Source organism: Pongo abelii, chromosome 21, assembly GCF_028885655.2.
Source record: "Pongo abelii isolate AG06213 chromosome 21, NHGRI_mPonAbe1-v2.0_pri, whole genome shotgun sequence".
NCBI classification, from domain to species: domain Eukaryota; kingdom Metazoa; phylum Chordata; class Mammalia; order Primates; family Hominidae; genus Pongo; species Pongo abelii.
In genome coordinates this window covers 427,745-452,064 of record NC_072006.2, presented here as the reverse complement: position 1 = coordinate 452,064, position 24,320 = coordinate 427,745, and the positions used below count along the sequence as shown (strand labels likewise).

Sequence of the window (24,320 nt, the reverse complement as noted above, 5' to 3'; positions counted from 1 at the left end):
GTTATAAGTTAAAATATGGTACTTAGGGAAGACCTCACTGGGATCAGGACGGTTGAGCAAAACATTAAGGGAGAAAGAAAACAAGCCTTTGCAGCTCTATCTGGGGTAAGAACATTCCAGGCAAACGGAACAGAAAGTACAAAGGCCCTTATGAGGAAATGTGACCTGCCTGGTGTGCTGGTGGTGTCCAAGGCAGAGCCACCAATGGAGCTAGAGAAGAGGAGACATGGGAAGCAGCAGATAAGGAGGCAAAAGAGGTGAAAGGCCAGAACATGAATGGCCCTGGGCCACTCTCAAGACTTTGGCTTTCACTCTGAGCGAGACGGGCAGTAACTGGAGGGTTGTGAGCAAAAGAGTAACACTATCTAATTTTTAATGAGATTACCGTATGAAAAACAACAGGAAGGGGCAAGGGTGGTTATAGGCATGCCAATTAGGAGATTACAGTAATAATCCATGTGAGACATGATGGTGCCACGGACCAGGGTAATGAAGAAGTGGTTAGAGAGCAGATATATTTTCACGGTAGAGCCAACAAGATTTGCTGACAGATTAATGTGGGGTATGAGAAAAAGTCAAGGATGGCTCCATGTTTTCTGATTTGAGCAATTATAATGAGAGTTGTCATTTACTGAGATGAGGAAGACTGTGAAAATAGATTTGAAAGGCAAAATCAGGATTTCAATTTTAGACATGTTAAGTTTGAGAAATTTGTGGAGATACTGTAGAGACAATAAGAAGTATGTACCTGATATTTAAGGGAAATGAGATTATAAATTTAGAATTTTTCATGGATAGGTAGGTAAAGCCAATGAAACTATACAAGATCACCAAGAAGGTAAATACTGACCTAGAAGACAAAAGGTCCAAGAACTAAGCACCTTAGTTAACAACAGGTAAGAGGCTGTAGAGATGAAGAACCAGTAAACGACTGAGAAAGAAGTAAAGAATGAAGTAAAGTGGCCTGGAAACCAACGAGAATTTCAAGGGTCTCAAGGAGGAAGGAGTGATTAACTGTGTCAAATGTGGCTACCAGGTCCTGGGTTCAGAAATGTGGAAGTCACTGGCAAACCAGAAGGAATGAACGACCTTAACTGGACTGGAATCTGGACACTGCCTGACACATGCATGGAAACATGTTTTTCCAATAAGGTGAAGGCATCACAAAGAGAAACTTAGGTGACAATGCCCCATGTAGAGGTTTCTTCTTGCTGGGCCCTATGCCTGGATTTCTTATCACCTGTCACTCAAATCCTGAAAAAAAACCAATGAGTTCGGTTACAATACAGCAAAACTATTCATTCTGAAGTAGGCCAGGTATGGTGGCTCACGCCTGTAGCCTGTAATCTCAGCACTTTGGGAGGTGAGGTGGGTGGATCACTTGAGGCCAGGAGTTCAAGACCAGCCTGGCCAACATGGTAAAACCCTGTCTCTACTAAAAATTAGCTGGATGTGGTCACACACACCTGTAATCCCAGCTACTCAGGAGGCACGAGAATGGCTTGAACCTGGAAGGCAGAGGTTGCAGAAAGCTGAGACTGCACCACTGCCCTCCAGCCTGGGTGACAGAGCAAGACTCTGTCTCACAAAAAGAAAAAAACATCAAAAGTAACACCTGTAATCTCCTATTGCAAGTCCTCTGTGAGCAAAGGATGACATCCACCTTTTTGTCAGTGCCAAGGTTTCTCAACTATTTAGAGCTAAATCATAGTAATGCATTCAACAAGTATTTACTGTGCCCCTATGTACTAGGCAATGGGAACATGGCAGTCCACAAGACATCCAAATCCCACCATACAGGGAGCTTACTATAAAGCTTCAAAACAGGCTTTTTAAAAAAATGATCACAAATGTGATAGGTGGTATGAAATGGGAAGTTCAGGGAGCTACACATATTTATTTGATTTTTACATATACTTGTATCTGCTATAAGATTCTGAAAATGAATGACATTAAATACAGTTTCAATTCTGTAGTATAAAAATGATGATACTGCATTTCCAATGATTATTTCTGACAGTGTCAACTTACTGGTTAGGACTTTGCTAACTAAATGTTTCTCTTAAACAGAATGTAAAGAAATTAACTGAAAAGGAAAAGGCTTTTCAAAAAGTCCCAGAATCACTAATTATTCCCTTTGGCCTCTCACCTTGATCACCAAGTACCAGGGCACCAGCTTCCAAAGCAAAATCTCCAGAGGAACTATCTTTTGAAAGAGTTACCGTCAGACCAGACGTGGTCGTGGTGTTACCACAAACATACACGCCACGTGGGGCAACATTACACGCTGCCTAAGGAAACAAAAAGTTTAAGAGAATCATCCAATGTAAAAAGGAAGTAATAGCTAACAGCAGTTGCTCACAAACATTAGGTATATACTAGGTATTCTTTTAAGAGCTTTAGTGTACAAGGTGCACCATCACCAGCAGAGAAAGGTATTATTATATCCTGATTTACTGATGTCAAAACCAAGGCCAACAAAGAGTGAATGAGGAACTACACAGCTATGAAGGTGGAAAGTCAGGATTCAATCAAAACCAGGCAGTCAGATTCTGAAGTCTGTGGTCATATAAATACTCAACACAATTCCAATTTATGCTTCATTTTCAAGTTCGAAAAGCAAAAACATGAGTACCAATTTTAATTTTGAAGGTTCCAATGCTTCTTTAAACATCAGGTAATAAAATGACTTAATACATGCTCACCTTCTGAGCAAACATGCTATAACAGGCCAGAAAAGTAAACAGCACAAGAGTTAAAAGCATAGCTCTCTGGAGTCAGACAGACCTGTTTAAATCGTGGCTCCACCATGCACCAGCTGTGTGGCTCTCAGACCTCTCTGAGCCTCAGCTTCCTTATGTTTTATCACAGCATTGCCCTGAACAATAAATGAAATCATGTATGAAAGGCATTTAATTTGGTACCTGGCACATAAGTGCCCAATGTAAAACCGCTGTGTATGGCAGTGCACTGCCCAATTCCAGGGGACAGTATTCACATCTCAAACACCCACTGTTATCCTATGCTGCTGGCTCAATAAATAGTAATTATCATTATTTTTGTTACTTATATAGTCTTTCTGAGAAATCTTATAACACACAGAGTATGATGGTTTACTAGGTGGTAAGAAGAAAACACAAAAATATAAAGTAAATGGTTCATAACGGTTGGTGTTAGCCTAATTTTTAATTTGTTTTGTTATATTTATTATTTTTGAGGCAGGGTCTCACTCTGTCGTCCAGGCTGGAGTGCAGTGGCACAATCCTAGCTCACAGCAACCTTGAACTCCTGGCCTCAAGTGATCATCCCACCTTGTGATATCCTACCTTGTTTTAACCTGAGTGACTCTCTCCTAGCAGAGAGAGAGCCAGACAGACTCCATTTCACCTCCCTCCAAGCATAGCTACTGTAAAACTGACTCAAAGCACGTCCAGAAATGCACCTGTTGATAAGATGCTGAGGCGAGTTGCACCAGCAGCTCCCGGGTGGCGTGCGCAGTGGATGGCATCCAAAACCCCTGCATTTATCTCTGTACCTGCAGGGTACAGGTAAGCCCCTGTACCTGGAACTGTTTATTTTTTTGTAACTGCATTTGGAACCAATTGATTTTTTTAACTTTTTGCCAGTTCTGCTTCCGTAAAAATTGCTTCAGCTAAAATCCCCCCTCCCCTATTTAGACCATGGTATAAAAACAAAACTAGCCCCTTCCTCGGGGCTGAGAGAATTTTGGGCGTGAGCTGCCTCTCGGTCGCCGGCTAATAGAGGACTATTTAATTTGTCTCAAAGTGTGGCGTTTCTCTATAACTCGCATGGTTACAACAACCTCAGCTTCCCTAGTAGCTGGGACTATAGAAGCATGCCATCGTGACTGACTAATTAATTTTCTGTAAGAAACAAGGTCTCACTATGTTGCCCAGGCTGGTCTAAAACTTCTAGGCTCAAGTGATTCTCCCACTTCAGCCTCCTGAGTAGCTGGGACCATAGGCACATGCCACCACACCTAATTTTTTTTTAAATTGTTTTTAGAGACGGGATCTCACTATATTGTCCAGCTTGGTCCTCCTGCCTTGGCCTCCCAAAGTGTTGGGATTACAGGCGTGAGCCACTGCACCCAGCCTATTAGTCTCGTTTTTAAAAACCCTGGCTTAGTGTGGCTTACATGCCATACTCTATACTATTCAGGATGTTTAATTTCCACTAACATTACAGATTCTATTTTTAAATTGAGCCAAAGGCATTATTCCAGGTCTGAAAAACAAGAAAAACTGCCAATGTAACTTCTTGGTATTAACACTTTCAATACCACTAGATACACTTTAGAACAACTATCTGCCAAGAAACATTTATTAAAAAAAAAAAGAGGCCAGGCGCGGTGGCTCATGCCTGTAATCCCAGCACTTTGGGAGGCCGAGGCGGGCGGATCATAAGATCAGAAGATGGAGACCCTCCTCGCTAACACGGTGAAACCCCGTCTCTACTAAAAATACAAAAAATTAGCCGGGCGTGGTGGTAGGCGCCTGTAGTCCCAGCTACTCGGGACGCTGAGGCAGGAGAATGGCATGAACCCGGGAGGCGGAGCTTGCAATGAGCCAAGATCACGCCACTGCACTCCAGCCTGGGCGGCAGAGCGAGACTCCGCCTCAAAAAAAAAAAGAGAGAGAGCAAAAAAAGGAAGTTTTATATACTGCAAGCAGTATGTATAAATTATGAGATTTGTACAGATAAGACACTCTAGGGGTTAAAACAGGCTCCCACCTATAATTCACTAATTCCAACGTTACACACACGAACATGTATAATACCACACAAAAGACAGAAAAGAAAGCTGTAACAATTCAGATCCCCACTTGCATCTTTTCCTACATATTCTAAACATAATGTTTTCTTTCTTTTTTTTTTTTTTTTTTTAAAGACAGGGTCTTGCTCTATTGCCCAGGCTGGGGTACAGTTGCATAACGACGGCTCCCTGCATTCTCCAACTTCTAGGCTCAAGCAATCATCCTGCTGCAGCCTCCGGAGTAGCAGGGACTACAGGTGTGCGCCACCATGCCCAGCTAATTGTTTTATTTTTTGTAGAGATAGGGTCTCACTTTGTTGCACAGGCTGGTCTTGAACTCCAGGCCTCAAGTAATCCTTCCGACTTGGCCTCCCAAAGTGTTAGGATTACAGGCGTAAGCTACTGCACCCAGATTCCTGTTCATGATGAGCTTTGTTTCACCTATAAGGGGTACCTTGAGCCTCTGTTGTTAGGCTACATTGTAGCGAGGTCTCAGAGCAGAATTTATTTTTTAAAAAGTAGCCCCAGCTGGCCAAAAGGAACCAAACACAGATGAAATATCTATGGAATTATAATAATATCTAGGAATTAAAATGACTGGTTTAACACTCAACCACAGGCAATAAAGGATGACTCAGATATGAAGGACAGTGGGTTTATAATGTAATGACAAGATCAAAGCAGTTCTCAAGCCTGGCTGCATATTAGAATCATCTGTGGACTGTTGTACACATATAGACACTAGGACACTAACTTGGAAACTCTTAACTCAATTGGCTTGCAGTGGGCTATGGTATTTTCACAGAGCTCCAAAAGTAATTAAGATGTGCAGCCAGGGTCCCAATCCTTGGAAAAAGATTTAGGAGCCATACTACTACAACTTACTAAAGGGCCAGAGAAGCCCTGGTCAATTTTCCACATCGAGTGAAGAAGGGGGTCACAGGCATTTTTAGAAAGCACAGTGGCCGAGCACAGTGGCTCACACCTGTAATCCCAGCACTTTGGAAGGCTGAGGCAGGCGGATCTGCTTGAGCCCAGGAGTTCGAGACCAGCCTGGACAACATGGCAAAACCCCATCTCTACAAAAAAAGCATTAGCAAGGCATGGTGGCACATGTCTATAGTCCCAGCTACTTGAGAGGCTGAGTTGGAAGGATTGCCTGAGCCCAAGGTGGAGGCTGCAGTAAGCCAAAGTTGCGCCACTGTACTTCAGTCTGGGCAAAAGAGGGAGACCTTGTCTCAAAAAAATAAAGTAGAAAGCACATTACAGCTGGCTTACCGGGTGTCACTTTAAGGAAACTATAAGCATACCAATATGCAGCACCTTCTAGAGCCATCATAAAACCCAGGAAAGGAAAACCACTAGGCTCTGACTGGCAGAGGCAGAATTTTCTTGGGGATCTACAAATGACCGGTCACAGCAGTTGCCTTGCTTTGGGCCGAGCGTGGTGGCTCACACCTGTAATCCCAGCACTTTGGGAGGTTAAGGTGGGTGGATCACTTGAGGCCAGGAGTTCAAGACCAGCCTGGCCAATACAGCAAAACCCTGTCTCTACTAAAAATGCAAAAATTAGCTGGGCGTGGTGGTGCGCACCTATAATCCCCGCTACTCAGGAGGCTGAGGCACAGGGATTGCTTAAAAGTGGGAGGCGGAGGTTGCAGTGAGCCCAGATCATGCCACTGTACTCCAGCCTGGGCAACAGAGTGTGACTCTGTCTCGAAAAAAAAAAAAAGGTTGCCTTGATTTGGACTCAGAAGCAGTGGAGATGTATACAGACAGATCCCATACCTTTAGCAGACTGTTCTTAAAGCCCAATACAGTGTTTATGTACTTGTATGAGGGAGAATAGGTGACCCTGCTTTAACTCCCCTGAACTATTCTGTTAATAGGTGAGGTCACATTAACAAGTAACAACGACAAAAACTAGCAAAACAATGGTTAGAGAAATGGTTAATATTTCCTAATCTTGATGTCTCAACAGACCAGGATGTCTGTACAGCCTATGTAACAGGAGACTGGCTCAATTTAAAAATATGGTCAGATATAAGTTACATATTACTCACACAAATTCCAATTCATTTACGCCACCTAACCATGTCCTCTGGAACACACACACTACATGCTTTGAGAAAATTCACTTGTGAATTATTAACGCATTTTACAAGCAAAAGAACAAACACTAAACGACTGATTTTCTACCTGTAGCATCTGACTTTTTCCTAGGCCTGGATCTCCAACAACAAGGATGTGTGGGTCTCCCCGAATTGGAATTCTGTTTTTGTCATCTGCATATTTCTGGCTTCCTCCAAAGAGTGCTAATGCCAAACCTGCTTTAACAAGCTCAAGTGTGAAAAAAGAACAAAAAACAGAATTAAGGAAAACATAAAGGTGACTAGTAAAGGGGGTATTCCTCCTTCTATAACATTAATTTGTTTGGGGATTGTTTTAAAAGCATGATTGTTAATTTTTTCCTTAAAAAAGGAAGTCTAAAAACAAACTTCTATCATGTAAATGATTAAAAAGTACAAACTTGAAAGCATATAAAATCAGAGAGCTATCTTAGAAATTACTAAGACCTACCTTGCAAGGCATAAATCCATTCCACAAAAACGAGAAATATTTGTTTCTGCTTTAATACGGCAGTGTCTAGTCACTTTAAAAGCCCATTTCTTACCAAAAGTAGCTGGGTCTGGTGGCGTGTGCCTGTAGTCCCAGCTACTCGGCAGGCTGAGGTGGGAGAACTGTTTGAACTTGGGAGGTGGAGGTTGCAGTGAGCTGAGATCGCATCACTGTACTCCGTCTGGGTGACAGAGCAAGACTCCATCTCAAAAAGATAAATAAATAAAATAAAAGTGCATTTATATTTACTCTAGTTGGTAAAAGTTTTTTCTTAAAAGGAGCTATACAGCTGACACCTATAATCCCAGCACTTTGGAGGCTAAATTGGGTGGATCACTTGAGGCCAGGACTTACAGACCAGCGTGGGCAACATGGCAAAACCCCATCTCTACAAAAAATACAAAAAAATTAGCTGCACATGGTGGTGCACGCCTGTAGTCCCAGCTACTCAGGAGACTGAGGTCAGGAGGATGACCTGAGCCCCAAAGCTCGAGGCTGCAGTGAGCCATGACTGCGCCATCACACTCTAGCCTGGGTGACAGGGCGAAACCCTGTCTCAAAGAATAAAAAAAATTAAAAAAAAAAAAGGAGCTATAGTTTGCTTGCCTCCCATACCATTAATTTACAAATAAAGATTCATATTAAGATATAAATAACTGGCCAATAGAAATTTGCTACTTTCTATAAAGTTTTTATATGTTATTTTTGCTTAGCTTATATACTTTTTGAGTAAAGATGAAGTAAAATACTTACTTCATGACCAAAAATGACAGGGCAAAGCGAGCTGAAAAACAGAACACAACTTATAAATTCTAATTTATATTTCAATGATCCATTAGGAGATCTCCTTTACAATTTGTTTAACTTGCTTAATATCAACAAAGACAAATGTAAAAAATTTACATCCCCTCAACTGAAATTTTATTCTTACAGTACATTTCTCAAAATTCTTGGTTAATCTATAAGGGTTAGAATGTTTTAAAAACTCTGCCTGCATAAGGAAAAGAGGATACTTGCAAAGCATCTTAAAGTAACTAAATATAATGTTGCTCTTCTTACACAACTAGCCTTAAAATGCGTCACAATCATGGTCTTCCATTTTAGGATACGGGATTATATTGTATTTTATGTGAATAGACATCTTGAGACTGTGCAGCCAAGTCACTGAAAAGAGACTAAGAAGTGAACTCAGTATATAATACTCTAAGAGGGGATAAAATTTCATTTTTTTCAGTTCAAATCAAAAGGTCAAATTAAGTAAGAAAATGAGGCCGGGTGCAGTGATTTGTAGAACCAGAAACTCCAGAAAGGTGGGATAACTCAAAGCATGGGCTTCCAGCCTACAGGTAAATCTAAACATTTTCTGGTTGATAATTGGTTGAGTTTGTCTAAAGACCTGGGATCAATAGAAAGGAATGTTTGGGATGCAAGAGGTTGTAGAGACCAAAGTTTTATCATGCACATGAAGCTTTTAGCTAGCAGGTTTCAGAGAGAACAGGCTGTAAAACGTTTCTTATCAGACTTAAAATCTGTGTTGATGTTAATGCCAGAGAGGTATAATAAGGCATGTCTGACCCCCACTTCCCTTTGTGGCCTGAATCAGTCTTTCAGGTTAAATCTTAAGAGCCCTGGCTGAGGAGGAAGTCTGTTTAAATGGGTGGGGGGCCTTAGAATTTTATTTTTGGTTTACAGGTTCATGCCTGTAATCCCAGCAAGCACTCTGGGAGGCCAAGGTGGAAGAACTGCTTCAGCCCAAAAGTTCAAAACTAGCCTGTGCAACAAAGTGAGACCCCGATATCTACAAAAAAAAATTTAAAAATTTGCCAGGCGTGGTAGCACACACCTTTAGTCCCAGCTACTTGTGAGGCTGAGGTGGGAGAATAACTTAAGGCCAGGAGTTGGAAGCTACAGTGAGCTCTGATTGTGCCATGGCAATCCAGCCTGGGCAACACAGCAAGACCCTGTCTCTAAAAAAAATTAAGAAAAAGAGTATAAAACAGTACATTTACATTTGTCAATTTTATAAACAAGGAACAAACAAAAATAGGGTGGGAGAGAAAATCAGGAGTAAAACGTGAGTCTTTATTCCCTTTTAATATATGTAAACACAGAAGGAGGTGGTGGTATGCTCATATCCCCTTGGCACTCACTGTTCAGTATGTTCTGGCTTCCTACTGGCATCTGCACCTGTCTGCCAAAGACCTTTCTATGGCCACACAAGCATCATCGGCAGGCAGGATGGGCAGGCCAGAAGTGCTGAGGTGTTTAATACTCCTGGGGGCAGTCCCAAATGTAGGCCCTTAAATGGAAAAATACTGAAGCTGGCTTTCCACAGTGGAGTTTTCCACTGGCCCAGGAGGATTATGTCCCAGACACTAGTGGGTCACCTGTTCGTTAAGGCACCTACACTGGCTGCCATCACTTCCCCATTTCCCTACCAGTAACTCCAGAATCACCTCCCAAGTAAACTATGTTGACCCAAATCATTGCTTCTGAAGGAATCTAAACTAAAACATAAACTTCTACTGTCACCTAGGCTGGGTTGACAAATTTTTTCTTAAAGGGCCAGAAAGTAAGTATTTTCAGCTTCACAGGCTATACTGTCTCAGTCACAACTACTCAACTTGTAGCGTGCAAGCAACTATGAACAGTAATGTAAGTAAACCGGGTGGGGATGTGTTTTAATAAAATTTGACTTACAAAAACAGGCAGCCTGCCTAGTTTGCCAATCTCTGCTAGACTGATAATAGAGGACCATGAAAAATTCTAGTTTTGATGCTGAAATCACAAACATGGAGGGGAAAAAGCAAACTGTGGGAAGAAAACAAAAGTTTTCCATACTTACTCTTCTATAAGTATGGGAGAAGAGGGACCACTAAAAATGTTCAGTTTTAATTTACAATCATTAAGAGGAACCAAAGATGTTTGGATTCTCGACCAGGTTGCTTCCTTGGCCACCTGCTCAAAGGACTCACTCCCAGACCACCCCAGGAACCCTAAGTTAGAGCAGCCTCTCTTCCAGGATGGGGTCTGAATGGCTTTTATTCAGAGGGAAGTAGGGTTTAAGGACAAAAAACCCCTGTGGAGCACTATTCTTTACTCAGTCAGCTAATTAAAATATTAAAGCCAGAAAGAAAAAGCATCAAATCCTCTTACAGACCTGAGCCTACTGAACAGCAAAGCATGACAAAATCACTTTTTTTTTTTTTTTTTTTAGGTGAGACAGAGTCTTGCTCTGTTGCTCAGGCTGGAGTGCAGTGGCGCGATCTCAGATCACTGCAACCTCCGCCTCCCAGGTTCAAGAGATTCTCCTGTCTCAGCCACCCAGGAAGCTAGGATTACAGGCACCTGCAATCATGCCTGGCTAATTTTTCTATTTTTAGTAGAGACAGGGTTTCACCATATTGGTCCAGTTGGTCTCGAACTCCTGACCTAAGGTGATCCACCCGCCTCGGCCTCCCAAAGTGCTGGGATTACAGGCTTGAGCCACTGTGCCTGGCCAAGATCACTTTTTATAATACAATGCATTTCAAAACGTTCTCAGTTCTTTACCTCTCTTAGATATATCTATTATTCGGTCTCTCTCATTTTCTCCTATTTCTTCAAAATTACCCCACAGTTGTCAAAAAATTATCAAAAGTAACAGTATGTTGCAGTAGTTATGTTAAGTACATTATAAAATCCCACTTAATCTTTAGAACAACCTTCTGAGGTGAGTCTTATTATTTCCATTTTAAGGTGATACAAATAGGGGAAATTAAGTAATATGTCACAGATCACACTGGAAGTAAATGCCCAAAGCAGGAGTCTAACTTAGGGTTGTCTCCAAAGAAAAGCTCTTAACCACTAAAGCAAAAAATGCCTATACTTTGCTGCTTCTCCACGGCATGGCAATAGCATGGAAATAAAATTATCAAATACTTTTTTGAATATATGTTAATTCTATTTGAATCTCTATGAGCAACACCCTACATAGAACTAATTGAAATGGCTTTGGAATTCACTGTTCCCTCACTCTTCTGTTGAGCGACAAACTTCTTGTATAAGATAGTAAATATTCTGTATTGTTTAAACCAGAGATCAGCAAATTTTTTCTATAAAAGGATAAAGCAAAAATATACGAGCCATATATATCTTCTCTGTCACAACTATTCAACTCTGCCACTGTAGCACAAAAGCAGCACACTATGTAAATGAATGAGTGTGGCTATGTTCAATAGAACTTTATTTATGGACACTGAAATCTGAATTTCTTTTTTTTTTTAAGACAGAGTTTCACTCTTGTTGCCCAGGCTGGAGTGCAATGGCACGATCTTGGCTCACTGCAATCTCCATCTCCCGGGTTCAAGTGATTCTCCTGCTTCAGCCTCCCGAGTAGCTAGGATTACAGGTGCCTGCCACCACGCCCGGCCAATTTTTGTATTTTTAGTAGACACAGGGTTTCACCATGTTGGCCAGGCTGGTCTCGAACTCCCGACCTCAAGTGATCTGTCTGCCTCGGCCTCCCAAAGTGCTGGGATGTGGTGGCGTGAGCCACCACATCCAGTTGAAATCTGAATTTCCTATAAGTTCATGTGTTGTGAAATATTCTTTTAATTTATTTCAACCATTAAAAAATATAAAAATCATTCTTAATTCATAGGCCATACTCAAGTGGATGGAGTGCTGGATTTGGTACATGGACTGTAGTTTGCTGACCATTTTGACTAGTTTTTTGTTACCTGTAGCCAAGAGAACCCCCAACGTGCATCTATGTAATAAAATTTCAAATGACAGCATACATACTTGACAATGAGTTTAAACAGGTTTTCTTCAGCTTGAATCTCTTGGATGGCATAAAGGTCTTTAAGTGAGAACTCCATCAACATTCCATGTTTACACCCATCCTCAGAAGTCTTTGTTTTCTGTCCTTTGCTATTACTAATAGAATTTGCTTCAATATACAAAAGGAACATACACTTGTCATTCTTATTTCGAGAACCTATAAATTAAAAGTATTAAATACAATAGTTGGCATTTTCATTTTCCCTACAATGACTCAACTAGAATGTAAAACAAAGTCATAGGGAGCTACAAATATATGTTTTTTTTTTAAAGGGAATGTTTCATCTTATGTAAGCAACAAGAAATTCCTCAAATTATTTGAGGTTCAGGAGCATCTTAGAAAAGATGAATGTTGACGAATCATTATTGAGAGACAAATAATGAAAAGAGTTGTACCATACCTTCTTCAGCATTTGAGACTTTGACAATTCCAGTAATAGTCACTGTGTCTCCCGGGACACAGCTATCCACAAGATCATGAACAAGCTCACATTCTATTGTTCGTGGAATCCGACCTGCTTCTCTCTGATCATCAGACATCAACTCCTGGATTCTAAAAAGTTTAAATAGTTTTCAGTTAGAATACTGATGGTTTCTGCAAGATATTAACTATTCAGGGTTCACATGATGCTGAGGAACATAAAAGCAGATTTGCTTATTAACAGTTTAATGGTATATCTAAAATTACTTCAGCAGTTTCCAATTCAAGATAGCCAAATGAACATATGTATTTGCCTAGCCTCCCTCCAAAATGTCCACCAAAATCAGTCACTAAAAATTTGGGGGTATGTAGAGGTATCATCAGCAAATGAGATACTAATGAAATTTTTGAAAACAGCAAATGGTAAAGTATTGATGGATAAAACAAAATGAAGTCCAGAATACACATGGGCAAAAGCTATAGGCATACAAGAAAAGTGGGACCCAATGTTCTTAGCAGAGCCCCAGAGAAGCTTCCAAGTTGGATGTGGCAGGAATGGAGAGCAGGAGTAGATGGCTGGAAGAAAACGGTAATCAGTAGAAAGACAAGTCATGGAATAGCTGTTGAGAATTTTTGGAGAAGGTGAGTGGACAGGTGGGTAGGGGAAGAATGCGTACTTTATCATCTGGCAAAAACCAGAGCACTGTTCTAAGGAAACAAACCCATCCCCTCTGTGAAGGGAGCTAAACTGTGCAGTGAGAATATCAGAGCTTCAGAATAAAGACTCTTCATTCTACCATTTGAGAAACCCAATTCCAATTGAAAAACACATTCATAAAGCAAAATCTGATAGCCCAAACCCCTATCTTTGTATTCAGAGGTAAAGTCTTGTGAGAAAAAACTACTACCTAAAAAATTGCAAAGGAAACCTATCCTACCTACTTCAAATACTTTCTCATTCCTCATCAGACATTTGAAATCTAAATGGCAATAATTCAGGGAGCATTAAAAACAAAAAACTGCCTAAGAGTTTTGAGAAAATATTGCCATGATAAAACAGGAATAAGCCACTATAAAAAGGGAACTATGGGGAAACAAGTACAAAATCAAGAAAATTTAAAGCATGTATATAAAAATCAAGCATTTGTAGAGAAGATGTAAGAAAAAGCCAAAGAAATCTAGAAAACAGAACAAAGAAAATGAAAGAGTGAGGAAAAAGTTAAAACAAATAATCCAAGGAATGCATCTGATAAGAAGCTGAGAAAACAGTCAGATATTCTAAAGTTGAAGACAAAAGATCCTGCCAATCAAGCAGGATAGAGACAACTAGATACACTTTCACTGTTTCATAGCATGATAGACAAAATGGTTACAAAGAGGAGGAAAAGTCCAGTCCTCAAAGGAATGAGAATCAGATGAGCACCAGACCTCTCATAAACAGCAGAGAAAATTAAAACCAAATAGACTTCAATAGCTGGCAAACTCTTAGCCAGACTAAGATCCAAATAAAGACATTTTCAGACATGCAAGTGCTTAGAACTTTTTACCTGTCCTGTATACTTCCTGAAAATTTACTTGGGAATATTCCTTAGAAAAAATGCAATGAAGCAAGATCCTAGGATGAAGCAGTAATGCAGGTCTGGAGAACTACTGATCCAGACTCAAGCAGAAGGAAGGTATGTTTTTTTGTTTTTGTTTTTTAAGAATAAAAGGTGGATTCCACGTATTCCATAGTATATTGAAGAGAGAATGGAAAATTATGGTGAAATGGTACAGGCATACTCTAAGAAGTAAAACCAGCACTTAGAAACCTTAGGAAAAATAAAGTACTAAATGACAAAGTTACAGTCCAAATATGATGCATGCTAAAATGTGGGATAATTCCAAATAACTAGCAGAGTATAAGACAAGATAATTTGATGCTTGAGTCATTTTCATTTAAGGGGTAAAAACCAACAAAACAAAACCCAGTGACATAAATTACATCTCCTTTGCTTGGCATTTGATCATTCACTTGGTTCTTTGTTGCGCTATATTTACATTTTTATGTCAATAAAATGGGAAGGGAAAGGAGTAGAAGGACCACCGTAATAAAGACTTACCAGACGAAAAGGGGTGTTTGATATTGGGACAAAGCTGGAGGTTTTATGTTAATTATTGTGGTAATAAAGTTAATGGCCCCTAAAATGGAAGAGACAGTGGAACACGAAGATGGTCAGATCCACAGAGGCTCCTGCATGTGCTAGGTTTTTTGCTAACGGGGGATAAACTGTCCAGCCAGTTCCAGCACCGGCTTCGACTACTGAGGACGCAAGTAGGAGTAGAAAAGACAGAGGGAGAAGTCAGAAGCTCATATTATTTATCCCGGGGAATGCCATATCAGGCATTTTTATTAACATAAAAATGTAAATGCCTGTTTATTGTTTTTGTTAGACATGACCTATAAATAAACTCTGGAAGACAATTATAATTAGAAGACAAAAGGTAAACCTTGACAATTTAAAGTAATGTCGGAACTGAGAAAGTCTAGAAGATAAAAGAACAAGTATGTTTCTAATGTCCTCAGCTCACATAGAATGACTGCAGTAAAGCGAAGGAAGAAAGACACACAAGAATGGTATCTAAAGTTATGTATAATGTAACAGCAAGTTGTGGGGACTGTGCCTTTCCACACTGATTTTTTAAAAACATGCACATGTTATTACATTAAAGCTTTTTTTACTTAATAATTAATTTACCTACAATCGTTGAACATTAAAATAATAACTTTGGAATACATTCATCATACATCTAGACTACCTCTCAATGTTTTTCAGGTCATGGGCCAGGCACTGGCAACCACCTAACCTGCACGACTTCAAACCTTGCTCCAAGATCACTCACCACTTCACAATCAATTCACCCCCCCACACCCACTTTTTTAAGATGAGTCAAGTGCAGTAGTGAGAAGGGAGGAAAGAGTAGAACAAGAAGTTTGATCTGTAAGTGACTGAATAATCAACTGAAATAACTTAATACCTCCAGACTAACCCTTTGTCCCTCATAAGTGGTAAAAGTCCCACAGACTGGGTTGGAAATCAGGCTCTACTATACTCATAGGCCACACAATCATACTCAAGAGTCTTAACCATTTCCTCTTTTATAAAATGGGGTGTTTGTAAAGATCTCACTATAGTACAATTAATTATTATATATGTTGGTCTTAATTTTTCAGGGAAGAAGAGGGTGAAGCAGTTAGCAGCAGATTATCTTATCTTTTCCCTAGGTTCTTAGTTCTTAGGACCATCTCATTTCAGCCAGGTTTCCTAGAGAGCACTAACTTCAAAACCATTCATTATTTTATATTTCGGGATGAGCTATAGATTTACAGCTAGAAAAATGTAATCAATTATGGGATAAAAGATACACACACAAAAAAAACTCTGACTCACAAAAAAAAAAAAAAAGCTATTAAAAAACCCTATAGTAAAATGCCCCATTGCAACATTGAGAACATAAAATAAAACATGCCATTTCAAAGGAAGTCTTTATCTGAAAACTTCAAAACAACATTATTTCTATCACAGCTCAATATGGAATGAATCATACAGCTTTGCTTATGGCCTATATTCAGTTCAATTAATCACATAATTGAGATATAAAATCAACTATTTCTCAGTAGGACACAATATTTGCATAATGAATCCTTTCTGGAATCTGACAGAGAATAAATTTCAAATAAAGACAATTATTTAGGCCAGGAGTGGTGGCTCACGCCTGTAATCCCAGCACTTTGGGAGGCTGAGGCGGGCGGATCACGAGGTCAGGAAATCAAGACCATCCTGGCTAACACGGTGAAACCTCTAAACTAAACCTCTACTAAAAATACAAAAAAATTAGCCAGGCATGGTGGCGGGCACCTGTAGTCCCAGCTACTCAGGAGGCTGAGGCAGGAGAGTGGCATGAACCCAGAGGGGGAGCTTGCAGTGAGCCAAGATCATGCCACTGCACTGCAGCCTGGGCGACAGAGCAAGACTCCGTCTCAAAAAAAAAGAAAATTATTTTAACATACAAACTCTTCATCAAATAAACCATCTATTATACACTATTATACACTTTGTCATTTAGATAAAACGTACAATGTAATACAGTAAAATTATGGATTTTCTCAACAGTGTGACATCTAAAGCCTGCCTTTTATGTAACAGTCTGATTGCTTACTTGATTGACTGCCAGTCCATTGTAACTGTGAGAGGAGAGCCGCGGAGAGCAGTAAATGACCTGCCTCGACACACAGGCACAGGACACTGAATGAAACAAAAGTAATTCACATTCAGATTTTGATAAACTATAATCACACCTCAGGAAAATTCAGTTAAAACATTTCATTTAATATTGTTTTAAAAGTTGGTCTCAGGATGCTAGTAAAGTAAAATCCACTGAGAGATTAATGACTTTCTATTTCCTCCTGCAACAATTTAATATCGAGAGCTTTTGAGGCACTTTCCAATTGATCCTTCTTACTTACTGTTCTTATCCTGCTATGGGTATGCAAGGTGCTTTGCTTGCCTCCCACACAAAGCACTTATTGTTTCCTCTGTGCCCATGCCACCTCTCGCTCCTTCAACAACCCTCTCATTCTGTCCCACATGCCCAATGCCAATCCTCTCCTTTTCAAAAGGCTTTCCAGAGTTTTCTTTAATCCCCAGCTTTCTCATCTAGGCTCCTTTTGCACTTTCTGTAGAGTGTAATATTTATTATACCACACAGGCACTTGTTTGGTGTTTGGATCTCAAGAAGCATTTATAAATTCAGACTGTGGCAGACTGTATTTGCCAAATATGATCGCAACAATATTTATCTTCAAGCCTTTTTAGAACCTTGCTACTCCTCCATTAATAAATGAAGGCTAATTCCTTCTCCTGGAATTTGAAAAGGCTTGTGACTCACTTTGTAACCAACAGAATGTGACACAGTGATGTTGCACAACTTCTGAGACTAGCTCACAAAAGGAAAGGCCATTTCTGCCTACCAACTGCACTTCTTGACTTGAAGCTGTCAGCAGCCATATAAGCAGACTGAGTGCCCTGAGCTGCTATACTGTGTGCAAGAAGCCCAAACTAGCCCACACAGCCACATGGAGAAGAAGATGCCTGGCCAGCCCCCAGCCACCTTGCTGTACTCCAGCCACCATCTGACTACAACTCCATGAGAGGCCTGGAGCGAGAACTAGCCAGTTGAGTAGTTCTTCCAAACTCCTGATCCACAGAAATCATGAGAACTAATAAAATGATTGGCTTTATTTTCGGCCACTGAGTTTTGGAGTGATGTGTTATGCAGCAATAGTGGCTAGAATAGAGATCAACTGAAACAGCCATCTTTCTGTCACTTCAAAGCCCCACAGTTCAGACAAATGGAGGACCTCTTCACGACATCACTCATGAGTCAATGCTACTACCTAATTTATTAGAGGGCATGAAAATATCCTGAACAAATACTGTCTAGAAAATATCTGATTTAAGGAGGTTGAGGCTGCAGTGAGCTGTATTCATGCCACTGCACTCCAGCCTGGGTGACAGAGTGAGACCCCGTCTTCAAAATAAAAGGAAGAAAATATCTGGTTTAAATCAGGATTTAAATTCTGGCCTCCGAGCTAAAGGTTATACCTTGAACCTTAAGCCAAGACAAACACCAGATGAAACCCACCTATCAACACCACTGATTATTCAGAACCAATAGCTGAATCTCACATACCCTCTTCTTCCAGTAAGAGAAAGAAGCCTTAGGAATTTCAAACGTAAACATCTTATGTTTCCCTTTTTAATTCTTCAAGGGATTATTTACCTCACTAAGAATTCAACCCTTCACATGAGCAAAAATTTAGCAAACGTTAAATTTATTAAAGCCCAATGGTGATAAAGATGACTCTAGGTACCACCGAGGAAACATTATATATCCATGGTAACAGGGCTTAATTAATAAATGGTGTCAGGATAAATAGCTTTTCACCTAAAAATCAGATCACTAGTTTGTTTTTTTAAGAGATGGGGGTCTCACTATGCTGCCCAGGCTAGTCTCAAACTCCAGGGCTCAAGCGATCCTCCTGCCTCAGACTACTGAGTAGTTGAGACTACAGGCGTATGCCACCATGCCCAGCTTAAATCCCTAGTTTTATGCCATTCACCAATGGCTTAAATTCCAGACGGACAAAAGATCTAAAGATAAAAAACAAAACTTAGGATTCTTAGAAGCAATGTAGGAAATATGTTTATAATGCTTGAGTGAAAAGGGCTTCTTATTTATTTATGTATTTTTTGAGGCGGAGTTTCACTCTTATTGCCCAAGCTGGAGTGCAATGGCGTGATCTCGGCTCACTGCAACCTCTGCCTCTTGGGTTCAAGCGATTCTCCAGCCTCAGCCTCCCGAGTAGCTGGGATTACAGGCATGTGCCACCATGCCTGGCTAATTTTGTATTTTTAGTAGAGATGGGGTTTCTCCCTGTTGGTCAGGCTGGTCTTGAACTCCTGACCTCAGGTGATCTGACCGCCTTGGCCTCCCAAAGTGCTGAGATTACAGGCATGAGCCACCAAGCCCAGCCGAAGAACGGCTTCTTAAGCAGAGCATAAAATATATAAATTATGGAGGCAAAGACAACAATTTGATCATGTCAAAATGTAAAACTGCACAACAAAAAAACCCACAAAGTTAAAAGACAAACCAAAGACTGGGAGAAAGTATCTAATGTATATAATCAACAATAATTAGTATCTAGAATGTATAAAGAACTCCTATCAATAAACTAATAGAACCAGGCACAGTGGCTGGCACCTGTAGTCCCAGCTACATGGGAAGCTGAGATGGGAAGATCACTTGAGCCCAGGAGTTCAAGGTTGTAATGAGCTATGATCATGTCACTACACTCCAGCCTGGGCAACAGAATGAGACCCCATCTCTAAAAAACAAAATTAAAGAATAAACCAATAAACAGGAAAATGAACATTAGATATAAATAGAAAATTCAATAAAGAAAGAAACTGAATGGCCAGTAAAGATATGAAAAGATGCTCAACCACAACAGAAATCAGAAAAATTCACGTTATAAATGCAGTATTATTTACACCTACCAAACTGTCAAAAATGTACAAGTCTAACAATACCAAGTGTTAATGAAAATACAGAGAAATGGTAACTGCTTAACACTACCAGCAAAGATTTAAGTTGGGAACAATACTCTGGAAAGTAATCTGGTAACATCTAACACAGTTAAAAATAAGTACAGCCGGCCAATCCCAGCACTTTGGGAGGCTGAGGCAGGCGGATCACGAGGTCAGGAGTTTGAGACCAGCCTGGCCAACATAGTGAAACCCTGTCTCTACCAAAAATACAAAAATTAGCCAGACATGGTGGCACGTGCCTGTAGTCCCAGCTACTCAAGAGGCTGAGGCAGGAGAACTGCTTGAACCCAAGAGGCGGAGGTTGTGGTGAGCCAAGATCGCGCCACTGCACTCCAGCCCGGGCAACAGAGCGAGACTCCGTCTCTTAAAAGAAAAAAAAAAAAGTACAGCCTACAACTTAGTATTCCTCTGCTAAGGAGACATGTACAAGAATGTTCTCTGTAGTACCATTTGTTATTATAAAAAACTGGAAAGAGCACAATTGTCTACCTCCAGGAAAATGGATAAATAGTGGCTATTTATTTAAAGCAACACTTCACAATAGTAAAAATGAAAGAATTCGGTATGTATTAAAATAGGTAGAACTTCAAAATCACCAAGTAAAAAAACAGCTGCATGTTACATTCAGGATACCATTTACGTAAACACAATACAAAAAACTAACTCTACATATGTAGTCAAGAATAAAAATGTAAACTTAAAGAATACATGCCAATTTCAGCATAGTGGTTGCATCTGGGGAGCAAATAAAGGGAATAAAACTGAGAACAGAGACTTCAACTTTATATAACCATATTTTTGTTACAAATTAAGCTAAAATAACAAAATATTAATATTTGCCAAATCATAGAGTAGATAAATGTTAATTACATTATTCTCTGCACTTTTCTATAGTTTTAAAATCCAGTTTAATAAAGGCTAATAAAGATTTTTAAAAACCCATCACTTCTAAATAGTAGAAGAAATAAAGGGAAAAAAAAAACTTGGTGCGTATACCTAGAAGTCAACAGAAATATGAATGGAAGGGATGCATATTATAATAACTTCAGGATAATGATCATCCCTGGGAATGGTATAGGTAAAGGGTAAAAAACAGACACTAATTGTGCCAGTAATGCTTTATATCATTAAAAAACGTGTCCGGAGCTGAAAAATGTAAATTCAGGGTGATGAGTAGTGGAATGTTTTATTTATTTCTATACTTTTCTTACCCTGAAGTATTTCATATAAAAGCAGAAAATTGAAAATAAAAAATAAAAATAAGCTCTGTGTTCAGAAACACTGGGAAATGTTTTCTGTATTCTGATTTGCCTTCTTTACCAAGATAAATAAAGAAGCAGTTAAAGAACGTATTACCTTTGTGGGAAGACTGTATTTTCCATCTGGAAGAGGAAAACTCTGAACTTCTCCACATGCAGCACAAAGAAAAGCCATCTTGGTGCAAAGAGGCTTTATATTACTGACACGAACCACTGTCCCTCTTAGAGCAACGTATTTTCCATAGTAATTTGCTCGGACATTCTTGAGCTGTGTCAAAGGCTCATAGTTGTACACCCTAAAGACAAAACAGGAAGTAATGAACAGAAAGTTGATGTTTTTTATATTTTCACAAGTTCCTTTTAGGAGCAACTATGGAATTCTCAAACCAAATCATCCTTTCGATATATCAGAAATATCACAAGAATTAAACCATTCTTGTTTTGTTTTGCTTTCTTGAGACGGAGTCTCGCTCTGTCGCCAGGCTGGAGTGCAACGGTGCCATCTCGGCTCACTGCAACCTCTGCCTCCCAGGTTCAAGTGATTCTCCTGCCTCAGTCTCCCGAGTAGCTGGGACTACAGGTGCGTGCCACCACACCCAGCTAATTTTTGTATTTTTAGTAGAGACGGGGTTTCACCATGTTGGCCAGGATGGTCTCGATCTCTTGACCTCGTGATCCGCCCGCCTCGGACTCCCAGTGCTGGGATTACAGGCGTGAGCCACCGTGCCCGGCCAAACCATTCTTAAAAAGAAACAACACTAAATCTTCCTTTTTCTTCTTGTCTCATAGGCTGTTCTCAAGGAAAAAAGAAAAAAAAATTTAAGGAAAAAAATAATGCCAAAAGGAAAATCTACAGATTCAAAAACCTTTGGGTTTCTAAGTTCTTTTTAAAGAACTGCTAGGAAATTGTCTTCTATAAGTTCTGGAAAAGAAAAACAAAACTCTGATGATTACCTTATAATGAATTCTTCTAATGAATTTAAAATCTTAAAGATGAATTCAAGAAAAACAAAATAATTTCATTATTCCCTTGTATCTAACAGAAACCTAATAATTTAACAAAAAACACTTAGTGTATTACAGACTGAGTATATCCCTTATCCAAAATGCCTGGAACCAGAAGTATTTTGGAATTTTTGGACTTCCAAATATTTGCAATATTACTAATTGAGTATCTCTAATCCAAAAATCTGAAGTGCTCCAATGAACATTTCCTTTCAGTGTCGTGTCAGGGCTCAAAGTTTTGAATTCTGGAGCATTTTAGAGTTCAGATTTTCAGATTAGGGATACTCAACCCATACATGGATTATTAAACTTACACAGCAGGTCTTGATAAGTTCACATCCAAAACCAATGTTTACAAAAATCTGCAGGTTAGGAAATCAACATTTTCTTCCTTATTTAGGAAGTATCTGTCATGATGTCTTTGAATAATTTTCAATGAGTTTATTTCATTGTGACGATCAATGAGATGGCAAGGAACTGATGTCCTTTTTACTGATTTCCTCATTTTTATAAAATGAGCATTTTCATTCTTAAATGGCCGTCAATGTCCCATTCTAAGTAATACTTTAATACATCAAATTCCTCACCTTGCATGAATATGTGGCACATTTACCATTGTTTCTCCATCACTAGACAACCCTTCCTGGGCTTGTAACTCAGCTGCATGCCTTTCAAGGTCCTTAGTTAACACCTAAACAGGACAGACATTTACTGTGAAGTTGGAAAACAAAATATCCTCTTTATACAGAACTCTATTTTTATAGAGAATATAAAGTTTATGGACAGAAACACAATAAAAACAAAAATTTAACAGCCCTTTAAAAATCTAATATTTAATTATGACTACTTACTTTATAGTGGATGTTTTACTTTGGATTTTGCTGTCCCTGTGCTGAAAAACTCCAGCATCCCAGTCTGCTACTTTCTGTCCCAACTAAACCTAACATTAAAGGCCCTTATATTAGTCCCCAAAACCATCACCTCTTGATACTAATTAAAAAAAAAAAAATGCATTCCTATTTCTCTACATTCACTGATCAATAAAGACACAGAAAATAAAAATGACCTTTAAAGTACCTAATACTCACTCCCTTGGCATTTAACATTAAATAATATAAACAGACTGGGCGTGGTGGCTCACACCTGTTATCCCAGCACTTTGGGAAGCCGAAGTGGGTGGATCACCTGAGGTCAGGAGTTTGAGACCAGCCCGACCAACATGGTGAAACCCCATCTCTACTAAAATACAAAAATTAGCCAAGCATGGCGGTGCATGCCTATAATCCCAGCTACTTGGGAGGCTCAGGCAGGAGAATCACCTAAACCCGGGAGGCAGAAGAATCACTTAAACCCAGGAGGCAGAGGTTGCAGTGAGCCAAGATCACACCATTGCACTCCAGCCTGGGCAACAAGAGCAAAACTCCATTTCAAAATAAATAAATAAATAAATAAACAACAAACAAACATTTAATACCACTTGTACACAGCAGTTTGCTGGCAACCTAAGAGGCAAAATAAGATTTATATATACAGCTGTAATTGTCATAAGGACCATAAAGATGTACAGACAAAATACCATGCAAGTTTTGAAAAGTGGTCATGAGAAAGGTTTTACAGAGAGACAACTGAGCTAGGCCCAAATAATCTGTCCATGTGAAGGGAAGGGGATTCTATGTTGAATGGACAGCACATGCAAGAGGGAGGAGAATGCCCCTCTGAATGCCCCAGCACTTTGTGTATGCCTGTCCTGAGATTTGCTACTCATTACCTTGAAGCATGTATCTGTTTGCTAGCCTAAAAAATGTTTTTGGCCGGGCAAGGTGGCTCATGCCTGTAATCCTAGCACTTTATGAAGCCGAGGCAGGCGGATCACAAGATCAAGAGATCGAGACCATCCTGGCCAACGTGGTGAAACCCTGTCTCTACTAAAAATCCAAAACTTAGCTGAGCATGGTGGTGCACACCTGTAGTCCCAGCCACTCGGGAGGCTGAGACAAGAGAATCACTTGAACCCGGGAGGCAGAGGTTGCAGTGAGCGGAGATCATGCCACTGCACTACAGCCTGGCAACAAAGTGAAACTCCATCTCAAAAAAATAAATAAAAAATAAATTTTAAAAATTTAAAAAGTTAAAAATGTTTTCATATCTGTTGTATTACCTGACCCCGAAAAAAAACTCAGGCAAGCACAGTACAAATTGTTATTTACATTTGATATACAGGGACACTCAGTGGTTTGCCTCATGCCACAGAACCTAAATCT

At 39.7% G+C, this 24,320-nt stretch overlaps 1 protein-coding gene across 6 annotated transcripts in view; it reads right to left on the bottom strand.

The window, feature by feature from the left end:
* MCM8 (minichromosome maintenance 8 homologous recombination repair factor) overlaps positions 1–24,320 on the bottom strand; it is a 45,511-nt gene that overhangs the window by 16,140 nt on the left and 5,051 nt on the right. For 3 of the 6 annotated variants that reach the window (XM_024238744.3, XM_024238745.3, XM_054541562.2), the window contains 8 exons: positions 22,647–22,750; positions 21,152–21,350; positions 16,842–16,927; positions 12,622–12,773; positions 12,182–12,377; positions 8,150–8,180; positions 6,977–7,117; positions 2,150–2,291 (listed from right to left, as the gene is read on the bottom strand). In XM_024238744.3, coding sequence (XP_024094512.2) covers positions 2,150–2,291; positions 6,977–7,117; positions 8,150–8,180; positions 12,182–12,377; positions 12,622–12,773; positions 16,842–16,927; positions 21,152–21,350; positions 22,647–22,750 — 1,051 coding nt within the window. The remainder of the gene's footprint in view (positions 1–2,149; positions 2,292–6,976; positions 7,118–8,149; positions 8,181–12,181; positions 12,378–12,621; positions 12,774–16,841; positions 16,928–21,151; positions 21,351–22,646; positions 22,751–24,320) is intronic. The other 3 variants (XM_024238746.3, XM_063720666.1, XM_063720667.1) reach the window with 2 other exon arrangements.